Source organism: Trichophyton rubrum (assembly GCF_000151425.1).
Source record: "Trichophyton rubrum CBS 118892 genomic scaffold supercont2.1, whole genome shotgun sequence".
NCBI classification, from domain to species: domain Eukaryota; kingdom Fungi; phylum Ascomycota; class Eurotiomycetes; order Onygenales; family Arthrodermataceae; genus Trichophyton; species Trichophyton rubrum.
This window is the reverse complement of record NW_003456428.1, coordinates 2,574,294-2,593,669: the sequence shown is the minus strand read 5'-3', so window position 1 is coordinate 2,593,669 and position 19,376 is coordinate 2,574,294. Positions and strand designations below refer to the sequence as shown.

The following is a 19,376-nucleotide window of genomic DNA, read 5'->3' as shown; positions in this document are numbered from 1 at the left end:
GGGCATCCCAAGTCACCAACCATCATCTACCGGACGATCTCTCGACAAATAGTTATCGAAACTGGAATTTGGCAGAGCATCCAAAAAATGACAGACTCCCTGCTAAAGGTTAAGGAGGATAAGGAGGATAAGGAACAGGACAAAGAGGATGATGAGAAGGAGGAGAATGAAGCAGAAGAAAAGTTTGACCCCACCCTTTGCGCGATGCTATACAACCGCCTTATCCGAATTGGCTTTGATGGCAGCAATCGAGAGCAAGAAGGGGAGTCCCTTCAGACCAACTGGTTTGAAGTATGGAAGACAGATCCTAAGGTCGAAAAATGCCGCGAAAGATTCAGCGAGCCTCTGATTAAATTCCTCGAACAGATTGAAATAGTCGTTCGAAAAGATGGCTCTGCTCCCTATCACGACGTACTAATCTATAATTACAAGTCAATAATGTCACCAACGGGTATAGATGATGATCTAGGGCTAGGAGTTTTGAAAGATGAGGGTTATGACTGCATCTGTCTATTCTCAACCAACATGGCCTCTGTCCCGCATCGGTTGGGCTTAGTTATGGATTTAGACGATCTTCTCGTTCGATATATACCCAGCTTTTCTTGCCATTACGACATCGAGGATACCAGACGCTGGTATACGTTGGAGGATGTGTTGCTTAAGCTCAATTGTATGGCCGAGATTGGAAAATATGTGCCAGTTATTCGCGACAATGAGTTCAGGAGTACATTGGAGTCTGGGTGGAAAGCCGTTCCCTGGACAGATTCCACTCTGAACGATACTCTCGCTGCATGGGAAGACCTGGTTAATACCATCACTACACGTCTTCCTGACCATTCTTCCAAACAAGATACCCAGTCCGAACCGGAACGACTAGCTGCAGAGGACAAAATACCGTCATCCATACGCGGGTTTACTCGTGGATTTCTAGTGCGCGCATTGAAACCGTCTTTCAAATACATTGCTCCTGGACTAACTGTCTACGATTATCGTACCCCGCCACCACCAATTCCCATGAAAAGGGACCGGGATGAGACTATGATATATGCTACACCATACCAGGAGATCCGCGGTGCAGTGCACCACAGTCCTATCATTCTATTCCCATTTGAGGAGCCAGTGGAAGGGGAGGTTGCTGGGCTCTGGATCCTCCCGGAGGAGGACTGGGCAGATTCCATCCGTCTAGTTCTTCCATATGAGCTAAACAAGTTTCCTACAGCGCGTCGTATGTTCTATATGCAAAACCGTACAGGTCTATTCCAGAGCCCAGAATGCCCGTTGTACGACGACCACCATACAAGTCTAAGGACTCTGCTCATATTTTGGAAAGAGTTGGTGGAGAAGGGAGTCTGGACAGTGGGTGCCGAGGGTATCGAGGGAGGGAAAGACTTCTATCGACATGCAGAGGATAAAGAAAAAGGGGACTGGTTTGACGTTGGAGAATGCTTCGATTTTCCGCCATACGTCGAAATTCACCTCTAGATGATTGGGCCCTAAAATACTCTAGTCCTTCTTATTCCATTCTATATTAATTTCATATCTTCCCTCTAGCAGTTAGTTGCTTACCAAATGCTGGGGCCTACCTGGTTAACTGCCTGAGTATTAACTAGTTGTTCATGCTTTCTCGTCTCTCAGTGGAGTATTCCTCTCCTGGAGCTTCCTATAGGCAATACACCTCAAGGCACTTTCCAGATGAATGCTCACATTTTCCTTTGAACCCGGTTTAGAATACCTGAGAAGTACCCTGGCTTTTGTAGATTATTGCCGATATAATAGTCGAAGAGCTCAAGTGAGGTTAGGTGTATTTGACACTTGCGTCCAGGATCTTAGGGTATCCTTGACTGCACCATAAGGATGAGGAGGGTTGACATGCACATATCAAGATGCTCGAACACGTTGAGAGACGTAGAGAAACAAATCAACACTGGAATGACTGTAGACAGGGTCACCAGTACATCCGTCTGGGCTATATCAAGATCAATGAGTTTAGGCCCGTTGATCGTGATGTTTCGGTGATGCGAGGTTGAGCATAAATCCAAATAAAGCACGCTACGTATTTAGTTGATGAGTAACTAAGTTTATAGCTAAAGTTAGCCAAGAATAGTAGCTTAGTAACCAACTTAGATAAGGATCACGTGTATCACTGATAAACAATTTTTGGTTGCAAAAGAAATATTTTGAACAAGTTTTAAAGAAGCGACAGAGAGGAACGAACAATACCTTTTGGCACGAGAGTAAAAACATGGATTCATACGATAGTGACTCATCCGGCATAGATGAGGAGTTGGATGACTACACAGAAACTGGAGTTCTTCTTGGATATGCTTCAAAGGAAGAACTCAGCGATGCTATCAGTCACTTAGGTGGATGGCCAGTGAGTATACTTTTCTTCTTACAATTTCGATACCACATATGGCTATTTACCTCTGAGGATGGCTACTTGAAGACATTGAGAGTTAAATGTCAGAATTTTGCACCCATAATTCCTTTCAATACTAACATCAGCTTTGTTCTTATCAGACATGGCTTGACCCCGCGACCCCTCCACCAGGCAATTTTGCTGTATGCAAGGTCTGCAATGACCCGATGCCGCTTCTCCTGCAGCTCAATGGCGATCTACCAGAACACTTTGCGCACGACGAGAGATGGCTATATATATTCGGTTGCGTGAGGCGGACGTGCAGTCGCAAAAAGGGGAGCATACGAGCTCTACGCGCAGTGAAGAGGCACAAGACCGTCGAAGAGAGGGAGAAAGTATTTGAGAAGCAGAAAGAAGAAGCGCAGAATAAACCCAAACGAGATCTAGGAGCTGATCTATTTGGAGTAAAATCCCCTTCCGGTGCATTGGGAAGCTCGAATCCTTTCTCGACATCCTCGATTGGTGGTGGAAACAGCCCTGTCAACCCCTTCGCTTCTCTACCCCCTACATCATCGCTTGCAGCAGTGGTACCGCAGAAACCGGATGATGAGATGACGACCTCGCCAGAACCTGCGGGGGAATCTCTTCCCGAGACATTTGCGCAAAAGGCCAGCATTTCAGCACAGTCTTCTAAGCCCGTAGATGGGCCGCAGGCTCCCTGGCCAGATCAGTCTGCTTTTCCACCGCCTTACCCCCATTACTTCTTTGACGCTGAATATGAAGCACTTTCCAAGACGGAGGCCCCGGTGCCTTCCAATGTAAAGATAGATACCCTCGAGGCAGAGAATGACGGTTCTTCGTCAATTGGTGTAAAGGAGACGGAAAAGGAACTATTTGAATCATCTATGGATAAGTCGTTTATTCGGTTCTCGACACGTCTGGAGCATAACCCGGAACAAGTACTGAGATATGAATTCCGAGGAACCCCACTGCTTTACTCCACGAGTGACGAGGTAGGGAAGCTATTTGCTTCAGAGACTACAAGTCAAGCGCAGTCGAACATGAAGGTGCAAGTTAGCGGGAGGAAAGGCAGTAGCAAGATACCACGGTGTGAGACATGTGGTTCAGAACGTGTATTTGAGCTCCAGCTCGTACCGCATGCTATCGCCATGCTTGAAGAGGGCATGGAAGGAATTGGGCTTGGACCCAAGGACGATTTGGGCATGGAATGGGGAACCATCATCTTAGGCGTTTGTGCGGCAGACTGTGCACCAGAGATCGTAGGGGAGGCTGGCTGGAGAGAAGAATGGGTAGGTGTACAGTGGGAGGAGAGGTTACAGCCTAAATGAATAGAGCAGTTGGATAAAGAAACCAGAAGATAGACAGCAAGTTGAAAGGCATAATTCGTTTTTGATTCTTTTTTGTTTGGTTCTCGTCCAGCCGTTAGAATAAAGCCATTAAAAGACGTAACATGGGCAAAATGCCAAACCCAGTACCACGCAGGTATCGTATCTATCGAAGAGATGAATGCAAGGGGGTTAAAAGAAATAGGAAAACAAATGTCAAAAGAGAACAATCAAGCAGGCTGCTCGAAACCCCTCCGAATAACCCTTCCAAACATCTCAATGCCGACCTTCTCACCCTTAACTTCACCCCTGGCTTCATTCTCCTTATTCCGCGGAACACGCACAGTGACGTTCTTCGCATCATTCGCACCCGAAGCACCGCTCTTATCAACCTCCCATCCACAAACATCTACAACAAACTTCTCCAAGGTATCCAATCCCTTAACGTCAAGCCAATCCATAAGCATCTCTGCGCTGATTTCACGGAAAGCTTTTCCAACTTCCACCGCAATACGCACGCGAATCAACTCTTCGAACCCAGCTACGTCGGCGATAAGGTCCGCGTAGAGGTCATCTGAGTTTAGGGTTGACCAGAAGAGGGAGTACTGTGCTGATTCGAGCAGGGTGGAGAGACGAGCTAGCTTCTGCACTGATTCGACGAAGTCTGCTGTTTGGATGGGAAGAGTTGCGGAGGGGCCCTGGGCGGGAGCGGAATTGTGGAATGGTTGGGTGTAGGCAGGTAGGAGGGAGAGGGAAAGGGAGAAGGCGGGAGATGGGAAGACGGTTAGAGCCTTGACGAGGATGTTTGTTGTTGTTTCGATGTTGAGAAGGTGTGGGTTGAATTGGTAGCTGTTAATTTTTGGTCAGTTACTGAGCCGTATCAATTGTAATAGTATGAAGGAAGCGTGAAATTTTTCTGGGTTGAATATCATATTAAAAGTTCTCCCCACATATACCAATGGCATAGTCGTGTTAATAGGAAACGTTTATAGGTAGTTAATCATTTCAACGAGGGCAAGGCAGCGAAATAGCGAAAACCAGTAAAAAAGAATTAGGGAACAAGATCAACGTACAGTTTCAGCAGGGCTAGGTTGGCATAGCAATCAAATGTCCTGTCCTCACACTGCTGTACGACATAATCTTGAAAAACAGTGGTGGTCTCTGGGTTGTATCTGTCGAGTCCGTTTAATATGGCATCCATATGCGGTGGACGCGTCTTGCATTTATCGAAGCCCGTCGACATTGTGAATTATTCTGCCCCGCGGGTGTGTATGTATGTTCTAATCCGTGGTGCTGTCTCCCTCCCTCGCGTCCAGGGGACAAGTAAAATGGGTATTAATCCAGTCGTGCGGGTAGTTCAGACTGTATTAAGCAAGATTATCAAGGATTAGACGTAGGATCGGCGTGGTGTTAGAGTCGTTGTAGAGTAGATTACTGCATGTAGCGCGGATGCTAAAACGAACGAACGACGATGTTTTCGCTTTTGATAATTTTTGTGCTTTCGACTGTGGCTTTGTGTCCCTTTTTGGCATGTTTATCCGAGCCGCTTAGTCATAGCTTACTAAGTGCAGCCATGCTGAAAGTTCACGAAGTAGAAAAAGCGCAGAGACGAAGAGCCATTGAGGCAGCGCAGGAGCTGGTCAGGCCGTGACGAGCAGCCAATTGCATAAACTAGATATGTTTTACTCCTTGTGCCTGCCTTTTTGCCTGCGCCCTGTCTGCCTGCATCAAATCCGAGCATGGTCGGTGCCTCGGCGAAGAAAGTAGCATCACGTGAGGACTGAAAAGAAGTTTTTTTTCGGTGTTATTCAAAGTGTTATTCAATCGCCATTTTGACTGCCAGCAAAATGTACAACTACGACATCAGACGGAGAGACACAAGTAGACAGCGGGATTAAAATATTTATTGGCACCCGGAGGAGCACAAGCGGAGTTAATTTATTAAATAGAGTAGTCGAAGTACAGTAAAAAAAAAGTGGAATTGGGGAAAAAGGCGCTCGACACACGACACACGGCACGAAGCGATGCAACGGTGGAGAGAGAAAGTGAAAAAAAAAAAGGTAACAGTACCAGTGAGGAAGAGAAAACGGAGCTGGGTCCCGGCCCTGACAGAAAAGAAAAAGTGGAAAGAATAGCGGCAGGTGAAAGGAAAATGGGATATCAAGAATTAGGCCGAGGAACGTTGCCGGTCCATGGAGCCGTGAAAAGAAGAAAGAAAAAAAAAAACAGTCGAAAGGGAAGTTCAGCGTGAGAGCAAAAGAAATCTATCGGTTGGAACGCAAAGCAAAGCAATAACAGAGCAAAACACAGAACAGCAAAGAAAAGAAAAGAAACGGTCCGAGTCCGAGTGCCGAGTTCCGAGTTTCGTTGGTCCGTGAAAAATAACACCCTGAATATGATGACTGAAGCAAAGGAGATGATAGTTATAGGAATGACAACAAGGAGAATAAGAAAGAGGAAGAGAAAAAAAAGCCAGAAGGGGTATCGAAACCCGTACACCAGCCCTTGACCGATAGTGCCCCGTCTAAATGAACTGTAAAGGAAAAAAAGAGGAAAAGGCAAATTAGAAAGTAAAAAAAAAAAAAAGCCGTTGGACTCGTTGCATTGCGGAGAGCGTTTGATGGGCGGGTCGGGTCGGGTCGGGATAGTGAGGTTGCGCAAGAAGCAGAGTTGACAGGACGAGACAGAGCAAAGGCGGGGAGCAGCAAGTTGTGAAGAAAGGAAAAAGAAAAAGAAAAGAAATAAGAGTACGATCCGAGTCGAGCTCTTTTGCTTTTGGGTGAGCAAGCGATTGGACTTTTCGGCGAAGCAAGCGAGCAAGAGTTGAAGCAAAGCAAGCAAGGAGGAATAAGAATAAGCATGGGAAATGGCGGGGATGATAGTGGCGGCGGCGGTGGTGGTGATAGTATGTTTTGCTTGCTTTGCCTGAGGGATTAATGATGGGATAGTAAAGTAAGTCTATGGGTTGGGTATGCCTGGTATCGATCGGGTTTGTTCGTAACGTCGTAAAGCGGTCTGTCGGTGGTGAATGCGTGATGGGGAGCGGTTGATTTGATGCTGGCGGGCCAGACCATGCCAGACCAGACCATGTTCGGGGTAACAAAGTAAGTAGTTGTTGGGAGTAGCGTGATTTGAATTCAGATCGGCCATCGCATCGGCCACCCATCCATCGTGCATGGGGCAGATAACTTTGGCCGATGAACAGATTGGATAGCAGAGCCCGGCCGGGTGGCAGCGGTGACGAAGCAAAGCATGCAAGTCGGAAGCAGGGAAAGGACGAGGGAATCAGAAGGGGTGAAAAAAGCAAAGGATACCTTGTTGCGAGTCAGGCCTGGATGAAACGAAGCCTGACAGGGCAAGACAGGGCGGAAAGAGTTAAGGATAGGGATAGTCGGCCGAGGAAGGATGCGGAGTGAGGGGTGAGGGACTGGGGTAGCAACTGGGCAGAGCAACACGAACTAGACAAGACAACCACCATCACCGCCGCCGCCAGAACAAAGGTAGCGTCGAGGGATGGCTGGCTGGCTGCTTATGCCACCATCCTTCTGCGCTGGGAGATGGGAATTGGCTTTGGAACAAAGGTGGACATGTTCAAGCCTGAGAACTGCTGGGACAGACTGCGATCACTGCCGGCAGAGGTGATACCGGTACTGCCACTCCCTCCTCGTAGTCGGTCAGAAGAAGAGCGAGAAGAAGTAGTCGTGTTGGCGTAGTCTTCGTAATAGGCAGAGGCCGAGTCCGGCATATGAGCGCCGTGAGCATTGTCCGACGGAGAAGCAAACATGGCACTGAGCTGCTGTAGCAGGGCCACGAATTGAGCATGTAACTCAGCAAAGATGTATTCGTTGCCAACGATTTCGATCAGATTTCGGGCCCGGACCTGGCCTGCCCGTCTTGGCTGGCCGTCTGGATCGAGAGCCCGGCCGGTCAGGAAAGACGAGATAGGAGTATATTCGCGGGCGGAGGCGGTAGATGCCGCAGCAGATGAAATAGTAGAAGTAGTAGTGGTGGTGGTAGATGATGATGGGTGGACAGGCGAAGGGCCGTATTCTCGGATCTTTTCTGATTCCTGGAACTTCTCTGCGGCACTGACGATGTTATTGGCAATGCGACCAAAGGTGCGCCAGATGAGGGGGCTGGCTCTAAAGGTGCGTCCGGCGTCCTTGCCGGCGAGAGCAACGAGGGCGTAACTTCGACGCTTGCCGCGGGCCATGGGGTCTGGGAGACGGAAGACATAGGCTATGGTATATCCTGCAGAGGGATCGCCAAAGGAGAGCGGGCCAGAAGAGAGGCCGCGGGGAAGCAATTCGCAGGAGAGAGTGCGGATGGAGGCACGGCGGAGTAGAGCGTAGTCTTCTGGCTTTGCGGGCCCGCGCATAGAGAGATAGGTGACTACGTGGGTGTGGCAGGAGGAATCTGAGGAAGAGTAGGACGAGTGCACTGACACGGGAGAGTAGTAATTATTGCTGCTGCTCCCGTTGTTGTTGTTGTGGTGGTGGTGGTGGTGGGAAGAAGAAACGGAGGTCGAGCAGGTATGTGATCCATCATCATCATCGTCATCGTAGTAATTGCTGTGGCCATTGTTGCTGTTGTTGCTGCTATTGCTGTTGTTGTTGTTGTTCACGTAGTGATCTGCATGGCTGCCGCGGCAGGCAAAGACGACTTCGCGTGACCGCAGGACAGGACTGCTGTGAAGGCCACGGTCCTCGACTGATCCATTGCCATCGACAGGCAGCTGTTTGCTGACGTCCTCGGGCAGTTTGAGACGACAGCTGGCACAGGTGTCTCTGTCGCCGGCAGCACCGCCAAACCTAGCACCGGCGGCGGCCTTCTTCAGCCCCCCACCAACAGCGCCGCCAGTACCGCTATTGCTATTGCTATTGCTATTATTGCCATTGCTGTAGCTGCCATTCGCAGCCCTGGCCGGCTTCTCAGCCGTGAACCAGGGGTGGTCTTCTATCCGCGGCGCCGTAACGGGCGCAGAGGCAGGTGGGGTGGCGAGTGGCTCGATGGCCGAAGTGGTGATGCAACGATCGGATGACGGCGAAGAGGAAGAGGTCAGCACATCGGCCGCTGCCGTGCTGGCCGCGCCAGGCGCATCTCTGTCCCTGACATGCAGCGAGCCCGAGGACGAGGACGAGCCCGAGGACGAGGGTGATCCGTTTGGCGAGGAGGAAGGCGAGTCGGGGGTGCACTGCCGGCAATGGGCGGGCAGTATCTGCGAGCAGAGGATGGACGTCGGGCCATGCACTTCGCAGAAGTGCGTGAGGGAGAGCTGAGGAGTAGAATGTCAGTACATACATCATACATGACAAGTGACAAGTAGCAGCTTCAGGAGCACCCACGATGAAGTCCATGGTGAATGTCAGGCGAGAGTGAGCACTCTGGCGCGAAGAGACATGCTTCCGCGAGGGAAGGGAAGGTGAAGGGAGTTTTGGCTGTTGGTGATGTCAAGGCGAAGGCGGCGCTGGCTGGCTGGCTGGCTGGTCTTGTATATATTATGGGCAGCTCGACCTGAGGTACGGCCCAAGAGATACGAACGACGACCAGGCAAGGCCAACAGCCAACACCAGCAAAAAGACCGCGCTGTGGAGTAGAATAAGATTAAAAAAGAAAAGAAAACGAGCAGAAGAAGCAACGAAGCCACCGAAAAAGCAAAGTGACGAAAGGGTTTCAATTCTTCTTTGCTTCTTTCTGCGTCTCTTTTGGCTGCTGGCTCTGCGTCTTCTGCGTCTGCTGCGGCGGCTTTCTGCGTCTCGTCTCTCTCGCTTTACTGCTTGTCCCTCGGGACTTTTACCCTTTTATCTCCCTTCGAAGGCCCTTCGTCGCCTGCTCGTGCGACGCCGTCCTGCTCGGCTGCGACGTCGGCCGGAGATGGCAGTCTGAAGTAGATGATATGGTTCTTTGTGAGAGTGAGTCTCGTTAAAGAGTACTGTAGCAGCCCATGCGGCCTTTTACTCGTCTTTATCTATTTATTTTTATCCTTGGGCACCGTTAAAAAGACGCTTCTCCCTCGTCTTCTCCTTCGTCTTCTTCCTAAGTCTGCGGGTCTGGTCGTAGCAAGGGCGCCTTATTATCGACTCGGCCACCAAGGGGCATCCTTACACACCCCGATCACGCAACTCTCCAGGTTTTTCTGGCTTGTCTCTCTTCCCACTCGACCTACATGCTTCTTCTTCTTCTTCTTCTTCTTCTTCTTCTTCTTCTTCTTCTTCTTCCTTTTTTATCGTAGCAATAATAGATTGATGATATTATTCTTCCTGTCGGCCTATAAAAGCTGATCTATAAGAAAGCCCGTACTTACAGCGTGTATTTTATGTCAGCGTATTTTTGGTATCGATGTTACATCACACGTGACTTCCCGAGGTCCTGGGTCATCGCCAAGGCCTGGACCTCTTACATAAGCAGGGTTACATGCGAGGAAAAAGTTGAAGATTCGAGATGGCGACGACGACGACGATAGTAGTCGATAGTCAAGGAGTAAAGGGAGGATAGACAGCAAGGAGCAAAGGGATGGCAAGGAGGAAAAGGAGGAGGAGAAAGAGAAGACCAAGAAGCAGAGACAGAGACAGGGACAGCCATCATCAGCCGCTGCTGCCCAAGGGGCTGGTCAGATAAAGCAGCCAGAACGCCCTCTCCAGACCAGCGTTTCACGCTTCTGCCCCTTAGGCAGCTGCCTCGGACCTCACGGAGATGGACGGGCTCTAGTAGAATTAGAGTCCTCCCTCCTCCTCCTCCTTCAACGGCGGCCCCAGACATGGCCACCCACGAGAAAAAGGGGGCACTCCATTGCCTCGCCTCGTCAGCATTGTGGGATACCGTTGCACTCCAAGTGGGCTGCGGCAAGATAGGGGACACGCGAGCAGTTGTTCCCTCCTGTTCGCTGCTCGTCTTCGTCTTCTTCGTCTCTCTCAGTGGCAAAAGCTGGAGCTGGTCCAGATGGCGATGACATGCACAGATCAAGGCACAGGACCGAGCCGAAGTGGCATGCCGTGCATGAGGGTTTTTGATGCTGAAGTCGAAGTTGACGTTGATGTCGATATATCTGTATGCACGTTATGTTATGTATGTAAGTCTGTACTTATGTATGTACGGACAATCGCCGTTAAAGAACCCAAAAGACGGAAGATGACATGGGTTAGGGTTGCACGCACAAACACGCCCTTGTTCCCGTTCCCCCCTTGGTTTCTTCGCTCTTTCTTCGTCTCTTCTTCGTCTCTTCTTTTTGTCTTCTTTTCCGTCTCTCCGTTGACCCCCCGTTGTCGTCTTTCGCTTCTCTGCCGTTCGGTCGCTGCGGCTCAAGGGGGACCATCCTCTCGTTTTCTGCTGGTCACCAACAGCAACGAAGTATACCTTACTCCCCCTTCCCCTCCATATAAATAAATTCCCCGGACGACGATCCCATTCGTCCATGGACCAGCCGTTCACCGCTCTTTATAACATCCTTCGTCTCGTTGGTCCAGTCGCTGTCGTGTTCCAGTCCCTCGCCTGCCGTCGACCGGGAAACCCGTCACCTCACATTAGTACATCCATACTCCATACATACGTACATACATACGTACAGGATTCCCATCCATGCATGCACACAAGGTTCTATACTTGTGTGAGGATAACGATGCATGGCACCGGCATCTCTCTGCCTTCATTGGGCATCCATCTCTCTCATCCTCGCATGGCGGTTATTCACAGACAGGACAAGGGAGGGTGGAAAGGGAGAAAAAGCAAAACAGCCGAACCCTTGACCCTTGCCTCCTCTGCTTTTTCTCTTTTTCTCTTTTTCTCTTTTTCTCTTTTTCTCCTTCTTCGTCCTTCGTCCTTGAGTCATAAATCGTCATACAGGGCAGACAGGCCATCGTAATACAAGGCCCGTTTTGAAGGAAAAAGAAACGAGAGAAACACGCCGGATGAAAGGGGGAGGGATTCGTTTCGTTTCTTCTTCTTCCTTCTCTCGCCCTTCTCTCGCCCTTGCTCTGCTGTTCTGCCCCATGGGGAAAGCCAAAATGTGATGTTCCAATCGCTTGGGGTCGATGGTACAGATCACACATCTCAACAGCCTGTCGTATATCCGGCTTGGTTCCAGGGACCATACTTCCATAGTGCGATAGTACCATTTAGCTGCAGGCGGAAAGCACGGGAGTGCCGCGGGAATGTGAGCTATCAGAGCAGTACTCCATCGTTGTCGTCGTCGTCTTCTCTTTTCTCGTTCTCCCTTTCGCTGGCCTCGTAAACCGTGAATCGTGCGTCGTGTACCGTGTACATCAACCGTCGACTGCGGCTTTGTGATGCGTCTCCGGGCATCTGTACATCCCCCTTTTGCTTTTTTTTCTTCTTCACCAAGTCCAACTATTACTTCATAGTTATCCCTCGGATCCTTCTTCCGTTTCGTTTATTTTATATTTTATCACCGCTCCCTTGCAAGCCCTCGATCCGGTCTGCGTGGCTTATTATGAAGTACCTCGCCTTTTCGGCTATTGCCAGGTCTCCCCTGAACAAGCATATATACTTCAACCCCGATATTAACGATACCCTCTTTATGTTTACGGAGTAGGGGGCAAACGGACACTTACGTAGATTAACCGTAGATTAGCCATATCTTCAAACGGAGTACTCCGTACTCCAGACAACTGCGGTGTGTTTCATCCCTGGACGCGACGAACCGTTCCGTCTAGCCTGGACATGGGTGTCTGGATAGCTGCGTTGAGATTGACCTCATCATGCACGATTTACTCGCGCTCTCGTCCTGACTTACATGATGCAGTTGGCCTGTGTTCGGAGTAACGATGTCGATGCATGTGTACATGCGGAGTCTGTGTATATGTACCATGCAGTGCAGGTGTTTGTGCTCTGGCCGTGTAGTTAAAAAAAATGCGTTCAGCCTCGATGACATGGTCTGCTCCCGTTGGCTGTCCGACCTGGCGGACCGAAGCATCGCCAGCATTACCTCCGTACATTATTAGCATCGACTCGCCTGTTTGGGGCCCTGCTATTGCTATCCCAGGGATACAACACATGCTTCGATCCCGTTATCGCCCATGGGTAGCATGTTGATGTTGGATGCTGGCTCGTGTTCGTGACCAAGGTTGGACGATGCCTTGTTTGTAGTCGTAAGTCTTATGTATATCTTATATAGGTTATAGATGTGCATTCATCGCCTATCAATCGCTTTAATTTATCTGGCTGTGAATGGACGAACCAACCGCCAACCAAAAGGTAACCAAACCAAAACCCAGTAGTTAAACCAACCAAAGTTGTACTATATGGAACAATCAGCGCAAAGGGGGGCCAGACACGATCACCACTCCCGCTCGCTTCCGCCCGAATCCTCGTCTTCGTCCCCGGCCTCGTCGTCTCTTCTTAGCTTCCAGATGGCCCTCGTCTTCTGGTTCTTCTCCAGATTCCCACTCTTTGTCTTCTCAGGCTGTACCCACGGCACCCGCACTGCCCTGTACAGCCTCTGCTTCAGCCGTTCCTGATAGATCTCCCGCTCTCTTCGGCTCCTCCCCTCGCTCTGCATCTTCTGCAGCTGTGCAGGAAGGTGTTTGTGCGCCCACTTAGCGGCAAAGTACTCCTCCGTCAAGGCCCAGTCAGGATTATCGAGATGGCCTCGCACAAGCACGATTTGATGTCCTCGCTCCAACGCATCACGCACAGCCGCAGATCTTATGGGCATGATAAGCTCCAAAGCCTGGCTGGAGGTGTCGATGCCCCGGACCAGGGCTAGACCAAGCGAGTGTGAGTGCTGTGGGTTCAGATGCGCGCATGTTCCGTTGCCGCTGAACAGATAAGGGATGTCCTCCTTGGTGCGGTGTAGATGTGGCTGTAGTCTCTCGGCTAAGGCCTGTCGTTTTGTCGCTGCTGCTGCTGCTGGCAATGTTGCTTCTTCTGTATCACCTTCGACTTCTTCAGCCGCGTCTTCGAATCCACTATCCTCTTCTGCTCGGAAGAGCATATCGATGGACTCGACGTCATCGGGAACTGGTTTAAAGGCGTCGGCATGTTCGATTGCCACGACGGCCACTATAGCCCCATCCAATAGATCGAGTATATGCTCCTTATCGTAAGGGAAACCAGCTATCATCACACCAAGAATGCCTTGGCTGCTGCCCGAATAGTTCACTTTCACCGCACGCGTATGGCACAGAGGAGTCGCAGACCAGTGCACGCTGGTCGAACTTCGCTCCTCATACACGAATGCGTTGGTCGGATGTCGACTCTCTTGCATGTGAAAGTAAGATAGCATCTGCATCTGGCGTAGCTGGCCACGAGAGCGCGTTGCATACTCTGTTGGCTGCGAGGGCAGTGTCCAGAACGGGATGCGAGATTGACTTGCCACAGACTTCAGGGGCCCAGCCACTTCTTCCGGTCCAGTTTCGCTCATATATACTACATCAGATAGCCTAAGCGCCTCCAGAAATCTGGTTAGAATCTCTAGGCCCTGCCCAAAGATCCACCCGGGGTAGTTAATTATTAGCGGACACCGCGAGTAAGTTTCATGCATACTTGTATGGTAGTACCGTAGAAGGTTCATAGTGCATTGAACATAGTGCTTCGAGTCGTCCTTGGGAGAGCTGCTGCCGATATGATGTACTCGGATGATTGAGCCGTCCTCTGGGCATAAGACTGGGTGCGACAGAGGCGGTCCTAGTGTAGGCGACCGGATATGCGCTAGATAGACATGGCCTATCGGTGAATACTCTGGTTGCCCGGGATCCAGATCAAGGAATAGGACGCCATCGCCGTGTCGCGCCTTGTTATCTGCTTTCTCTGGTTGGAGACTGAGTAGGTGATTGAGCAGGTATCTGTTGAATGTTGATTTCCCCGACCCTCCTGGACCGCAGGTGAGAACGTTTAGATCCCTACCGCGCTGGGATAGACGCTGGATCATCGAACTCCATTTCTTATCTAGATGCAGTGGCCGAATATGGCGCTTGAAGGGATCTTCCACAGACGAACCCATCTACCATAAATAAATTTTTCGTCAATTAGCATGCCCACTATCGTCATACCTAAGAGAACTAAGGAAGCTTACGAGTGAAAACGAGGCACCCTCCTTGCTGAGAGTCAACATGCATCGAGGCGATATCGCCATGGAGCCATTCCATATGCGATGGAACAGGTTCGATACCTTCGCGAGCTCAGGCAGGCCATCGTCCACCGAAATAAGCTCGAATTCTGAAAACCCATTCAGGCCCGAGATGGACTTTAAAATAGGCAGTGAGTGTGTAGACGGGGCATAGACTCTGTATAAACGATCACACGGGTACAGCTTTGCTCCCATCACGCTCACTACCCCTCGCTTTACCCAGAGATCATAACGGCCGATAATCGCCAGTGACTGCTTGTCAATTAGTGAAATTTGTGCTTTTTACTGATTAAAGGTGCAAGCAAGCATACCTCCCCGACTCGTAACCGTAGACAGAGAGCGTCATCTCTAGCGTATACGATATCATCTGGAGTGAAGGTGGTCCTTGACAGAATGAATCCCTCCTGAGCTGGTCCAGGCGCATTCCTAGCACTTCCTATTAGCAACTGTGTTTCAACATGACTGACTAGATATAGATTCACCTCTCTCTCTTGTTCTCTGGCTGCGTAGGCTCCCTTCTACTGCCGTTCGTTATCGCTCCCGCGCGTTGACCGGCTCTCCCTGGAACGGCATTGCGGACACCGGGCGCACGGTTTTGGAGAATCTTGGCCTGGTTAGGGGGTATCGGAGTCGGCGATGCATCTAATTCCTGTGACGATGAGCTTTCCCCCGAGCACACAGGTGCAGGCGCTCTCTCGGTCGTAGCGTTGGCTTGACGAGCCCTTTGAGCAGCAACAGCGCTGAGAGCTAGGCAGTAGAAGTGGTTAGCAATTGAAGTCCATATTGAAAATCAGGAGAATCCCAACCTACGCGGCTGCAATTGTTCTGTCGCCCTTCGCTTCATCGTCTGGGCTAGCCTCCCTTATGACTCCAGGGACCAACAAGTGCTAAACGAGTGTTATCTTCTTCCATCTCTCGCTGTCAACTGAATTTTGTTTCTTTTCTTTTCGTTCGTTTTTTTTTTTTTTTTTTTTTATCTTATCAGTGTTGGATGTGGCCCGTGCTCGGCGCAAAAGGAAAAAAAGTTTTAAATGAAAAAATAAAAAAGACAAGAAGAAGATGATGATGAAAATACCAGAGATATCACTGTTTTGTTTATATTAGAACAAAATAAAGACTTGAAGCGTCTCCTGTGTATTTTTTTTGCAGAGACGGTGGTTCCAATTCTGGCTGAGAAGCGTGCGATTCTACGAAAACTCGGTATAGGAAGCTTCGAATCGGCTGTGCAAATTACAAGATGAAGGCGGCGCCCTTGAGCAAAGAGACGGTCTCGGACAGCTCGAGTTCTTCAGAGAGTGAGGAGGAATCAACGTCCCCAGAGGAGCTGGAGCAGAAGCAGAAGAAAAGCAAGGAGCCCGTTGAATCAACAGAGGAAACAGCCGAAGAAACGAGTGACTCCAGCTCGGAAGATGAATCCTCTGAAGAACAGACACCACCGCCTCCACCTTCTACCAAGAAGAGAGTAACGATACAAGAAGAGTATGCAATTGGCCTGCATGGAAGCTCCTTACATCGATGTGCTCTCTTAACTAACCTCTTACCATATAGAAATACGGTCGACCCGGTACCAACGAAAGCATACAAGCCTCCGCAGGGATTCCAGTTCATGCAGAAGTCATCCACCCAACCTAGCGACATATCACAGTTACTATCTAACCTCGACGGAAAGCAACTATGGCATATAACAACCCCCATTGGCATTCCGGTGTCATCGATAGAGAGCCTTGCCATGGACGCAATCACAAGCGGAGAGCCGGTCCTAACACACAAGGGAACGGCCTACAAGCTACAAGAAAACCAATTGGGGAGCTCTGAGAAGCAGAAATCACTACTTGTGCCAGACAAGAATGGCAATGTCTACCGTAGACACAAGGTTCCGGTGTCTCGAACGTACCATCTAGAGCAGGTCGTCAAAATTCCGCAGGGAGATAGTTTTCATGCCAATGGATCGATCGACATATCGGCGTTGACGAAGAAACCGCCAAAGCAGCCTCAACATTTACAGATGCGCTACAAACCCTTTGGTTCGGCAGACCAGCTCCCAGAAACAATCGGCTGGAGTGATGAGGAGCCGGGCCCAGCGGCTAAGCAGTTCAAAATGCCCAAGGGAGCCGACATAGATCGCAAGGAGAAGCATAAGAAGCGGAAACAGGACGCCGTGCTTGTGCCGGACGAGGAAGAGGAAGACGAAGGCTCAAATACGAAGAAGAGCCTACCGATCCGAGAAGACGGCGAGAAAAAGAAGCAGAAGAAGGCGAAGAAGGGCAAAGAAGACAGCCCCGAAGTGCAGAAGAAGAGCAGCAAGAAACACAGAGACGAGACTGAGGAAGAGAGAAGAGCCCGCAAGGAAGAGAAGAGGAAGAAGAAGAAACAGTCGGCATAAATCAACCGAGCCTATCAAAAATAATAATGTAGATATAGAAGGATACCAAAAGCCCATCCCATGCTCCATTTCTCCGGTCCCCCAGATCTCCGACTTTTCCATAACTAGTCCTTCTATCTTCCGCCGCCTATCAGCCCAACGGCTATACTCGCAAAGGGCGCAAATAATCTTCAATAATGACCAAATTCTAGCCCTGGCAAGCTCCGACTCCGGCGAATTTATTTCATCGACGGCCAGAGCAGGAAGAAACGAAAAAAAAAGAGAGCGACCAACCAAAAACCCCACCGAACTTTTTAGTCCCGCAGAAAAAAAAAAAGAGGAGGAGAAAAAACCAACCGCCGAAACTTCGCTTCTTTCTTTTCATCAACAAACAAATCCCCAAAAGATACAGAGCAGCTGCTGCATCGTTGCGTTTTTGCAATCAAGGAATTGACCCTGAGATCTACGCTGCTGAAGTCTCGTCGCCATGTCTACCTACGCTCTCTCCCAGGCTCATCGCGAGGTAAGTCGGAGCTGACCTACCCCTCCAGCGAAACGGCTGCGAACTACGATTCTAACTACTGTCGAACAGCAAATGGAAAAGTCACTCGTTGACTCTGACCCCGAGATCGCTGAGATCATGGTACGTCTGCTTATTTTTGTTATCTGCTGCCTCTGGGGGCCTGTGGTTGCTGCTGGCTGGGCGAGTTACCGTAGGGCGGTTACTGACAGAGACACTACAGGAGAAAGAGATCAAGCGCCAACGGGAGTCCATCCTGCTCATTGCCTCTGAGAATGTGACCTCGCGGGCTGTCTTCGACGCTCTGGGCTCTCCAATGTCGAACAAGTACTCTGAGGGATACCCCGGAGCTCGTTACTACGGCGGAAACCAGCATATCGACGAACTCGAGCTGACCTGCCAGCGAAGAGCCCTCAAGGCTTTCAATCTCGACCCCGAGAAATGGGGTGTAAATGTCCAGTGCCTTAGTGGAAGCCCTGCCAACTTGCAGGTCTACCAGGCTTTGATGAGACCCCATGACAGACTTATGGGCTTGGACTTGCCCCACGGTGGCCATCTGAGCCACGGTTACCAGACTCCCACTAAGAAGTACGTGATACAGATATCCAATCAAGTTGACGAGTCGACAAAGCGCAATTGCTAACCATCTTGTGAAATGGCAGGATCTCTGCTGTCTCTACCTACTTTGAGACGTTCCCATACCAGGTCAATCTTGAGACTGGCATCATTGACTATGACCTCCTCGAGTCCAATGCTAAGCTCTACAGACCAAAATGTCTTGTTGCTGGTACCTCTGCCTACTGCCGTCTCATTGACTACGCTAGAATGAGAAAGATTGCCGATGCTGTCGGTGCTTATCTCATTGTCGACATGGCTCACATCTCCGGTCTCATTGCTGCTGGAGTTATTCCATCTCCATTTGAGCACGCTGATGTTGTCACTACCACGACCCACAAGTCTCTCCGTGGACCCCGTGGAGCCATGATCTTCTTCCGCAAGGGAGTCCGAAGCACTGATAAGTCTGGCAAGGAGATCATGTACGACCTCGAGAACCCAATCAACTTTTCTGTCTTCCCCGGTCACCAAGGTGGTCCTCACAACCACACCATCACTGCTTTGGCTGTTGCCCTCAAGCAGGTCGATACCCCCGAGTTCAAGCAGTACCAGGAACAAGTCCTGAAGAATGCCAAGGCCGTCGAGGAGGAGCTCAAGAAGCTCGGCCACACTCTCGTCGCCAATGGAACCGACAGCCACATGGTTCTCCTCGACCTGCGGCCCAGAGGCCTCGACGGTGCCCGTGTCGAGGCGGTTCTCGAGCAGATCAACATCACCTGCAACAAGAACTCCATCCCCGGAGACAAGTCTGCCTTGACCCCCTGTGGTCTCAGAATTGGTGCTCCAGCCATGACTTCTCGTGGTATGGGCGAGGAAGACTTCAAGCGCATCACCCGCTACATTGACACCGCCATTAAAATCTGCAAGGATGTCCAGAGCAAGCTGCCCAAGGAGGCCAACAAGCTCAAGGACTTCAAGGCCAAGGTTGCCAATGACTCGGTCAAGGAGATCGTTGAACTCAGAAAGGAGATTGCCGAATGGGCCAACACCTTCCCTCTTCCAGTCTAAGTCGACTTATATACCCTAACCTCTCTGACCTCTTTTCCTCCTTTATTCCCCTTCCCTTTGATCTCATGAGCCGGTGCATTGCT

The 19,376-nt window shown here is 50.2% G+C and overlaps 8 protein-coding genes across 9 annotated transcripts; 4 read left to right on the top strand and 4 right to left on the bottom strand.

The window, feature by feature from the left end:
- Positions 1-87: 87 nt before the first annotated feature.
- Positions 88-1,482, top strand: TERG_00985 (uncharacterized protein; the record flags this gene model as incomplete). The annotated part of the gene is made up of 1 exon (XM_003238951.1): positions 88-1,482. The coding sequence occupies one exon, from the start codon at positions 88-90 to the stop codon at positions 1,480-1,482; it is 1,395 nt and encodes a 464-aa protein (XP_003238999.1).
- Positions 1,483-2,242: 760 nt separating this feature from the next.
- On the top strand, positions 2,243-3,708 carry TERG_00984 (uncharacterized protein; the record flags this gene model as incomplete). Its single annotated transcript, XM_003238950.1, has 2 exons — positions 2,243-2,374; positions 2,521-3,708. The coding sequence occupies 2 exons, from the start codon at positions 2,243-2,245 to the stop codon at positions 3,706-3,708; spliced, it is 1,320 nt and encodes a 439-aa protein (XP_003238998.1).
- TERG_00983 (eukaryotic translation initiation factor 3 subunit K) lies at positions 2,654-5,329 on the bottom strand. The gene is made up of 2 exons (XM_003238949.2): positions 4,779-5,329; positions 2,654-4,554 (listed from the first exon to the last, which is right to left on the bottom strand). Exons 1-2 carry the CDS (start codon positions 4,946-4,948, stop codon positions 3,936-3,938), a joined length of 789 nt encoding a protein of 262 aa, XP_003238997.1. The 5' UTR covers positions 4,949-5,329; the 3' UTR covers positions 2,654-3,935.
- Positions 5,330-6,476: 1,147 nt separating this feature from the next.
- Positions 6,477-9,015, bottom strand: TERG_00981 (uncharacterized protein; the record flags this gene model as incomplete). Its single annotated transcript, XM_047747688.1, has 2 exons — positions 6,477-8,980; positions 9,007-9,015. The coding sequence occupies 2 exons, from the start codon at positions 9,013-9,015 to the stop codon at positions 7,235-7,237; spliced, it is 1,755 nt and encodes a 584-aa protein (XP_047603651.1). The 3' UTR covers positions 6,477-7,234.
- An 806-nt stretch (positions 9,016-9,821) lies between these two features.
- Positions 9,822-10,944, bottom strand: TERG_00980 (uncharacterized protein). Its single transcript, XM_047747687.1, has one exon. It carries the CDS (start codon positions 10,462-10,464, stop codon positions 10,102-10,104), a length of 363 nt encoding a protein of 120 aa, XP_047603650.1. The 5' UTR covers positions 10,465-10,944; the 3' UTR covers positions 9,822-10,101.
- A 560-nt stretch (positions 10,945-11,504) lies between these two features.
- TERG_00978 (uncharacterized protein) lies at positions 11,505-15,711 on the bottom strand. 2 transcript variants are annotated; one of them, XM_047749206.1, is made up of 4 exons: positions 15,599-15,711; positions 15,271-15,535; positions 15,100-15,214; positions 11,505-15,040 (listed from the first exon to the last, which is right to left on the bottom strand). In XM_047749206.1, exon 4 carries the CDS (start codon positions 14,660-14,662, stop codon positions 12,998-13,000), a length of 1,665 nt encoding a protein of 554 aa, XP_047605284.1. In that variant the 5' UTR covers positions 14,663-15,040; positions 15,100-15,214; positions 15,271-15,535; positions 15,599-15,711; the 3' UTR covers positions 11,505-12,997. The 2 variants fall into 2 exon arrangements, with proteins under 2 accessions (XP_047605284.1, XP_047603649.1); XM_047747686.1 differs by having other exon boundaries at positions 11,505-14,662; positions 14,735-15,535.
- A 314-nt stretch (positions 15,712-16,025) lies between these two features.
- TERG_00977 (uncharacterized protein) lies at positions 16,026-17,171 on the top strand (the record flags this gene model as incomplete). The annotated part of the gene is made up of 2 exons (XM_003238943.1): positions 16,026-16,267; positions 16,337-17,171. The coding sequence occupies 2 exons, from the start codon at positions 16,026-16,028 to the stop codon at positions 17,169-17,171; spliced, it is 1,077 nt and encodes a 358-aa protein (XP_003238991.1).
- A 466-nt stretch (positions 17,172-17,637) lies between these two features.
- TERG_00976 (serine hydroxymethyltransferase, cytosolic) lies at positions 17,638-19,293 on the top strand (the record flags this gene model as incomplete). The annotated part of the gene is made up of 4 exons (XM_003238942.1): positions 17,638-17,673; positions 17,743-17,793; positions 17,894-18,258; positions 18,333-19,293. The coding sequence occupies 4 exons, from the start codon at positions 17,638-17,640 to the stop codon at positions 19,291-19,293; spliced, it is 1,413 nt and encodes a 470-aa protein (XP_003238990.1).
- Between the last annotated feature and the right edge of the window lie 83 nt (positions 19,294-19,376).

Bases quoted from the DNA above. Each gene is read 5' to 3' on its own strand.
- TERG_00983 (XM_003238949.2), bottom strand. From the start codon at position 4,948: ATGTCGACGGGCTTCGATAAATGCAAGACGCGTCCACCGCATATGGAT. The intron at 4,555-4,778 runs GTACGTTGATCT...AAAAATTAACAG, and splicing joins AACCTAGCCCTGCTGAAACT to CTACCAATTCAACCCACACC.
- TERG_00980 (XM_047747687.1), bottom strand. From the start codon at position 10,464: ATGTCTGGGGCCGCCGTTGAAGGAGGAGGAGGAGGGAGGACTCTAATT.
- TERG_00978 (XM_047747686.1), bottom strand. From the start codon at position 14,983: ATGGGAGCAAAGCTGTACCCGTGTGATCGTTTATACAGAGTCTATGCC. The intron at 14,663-14,734 runs GTAAGCTTCCTT...TATTTATGGTAG, and splicing joins AGGGTGCCTCGTTTTCACTC to ATGGGTTCGTCTGTGGAAGA.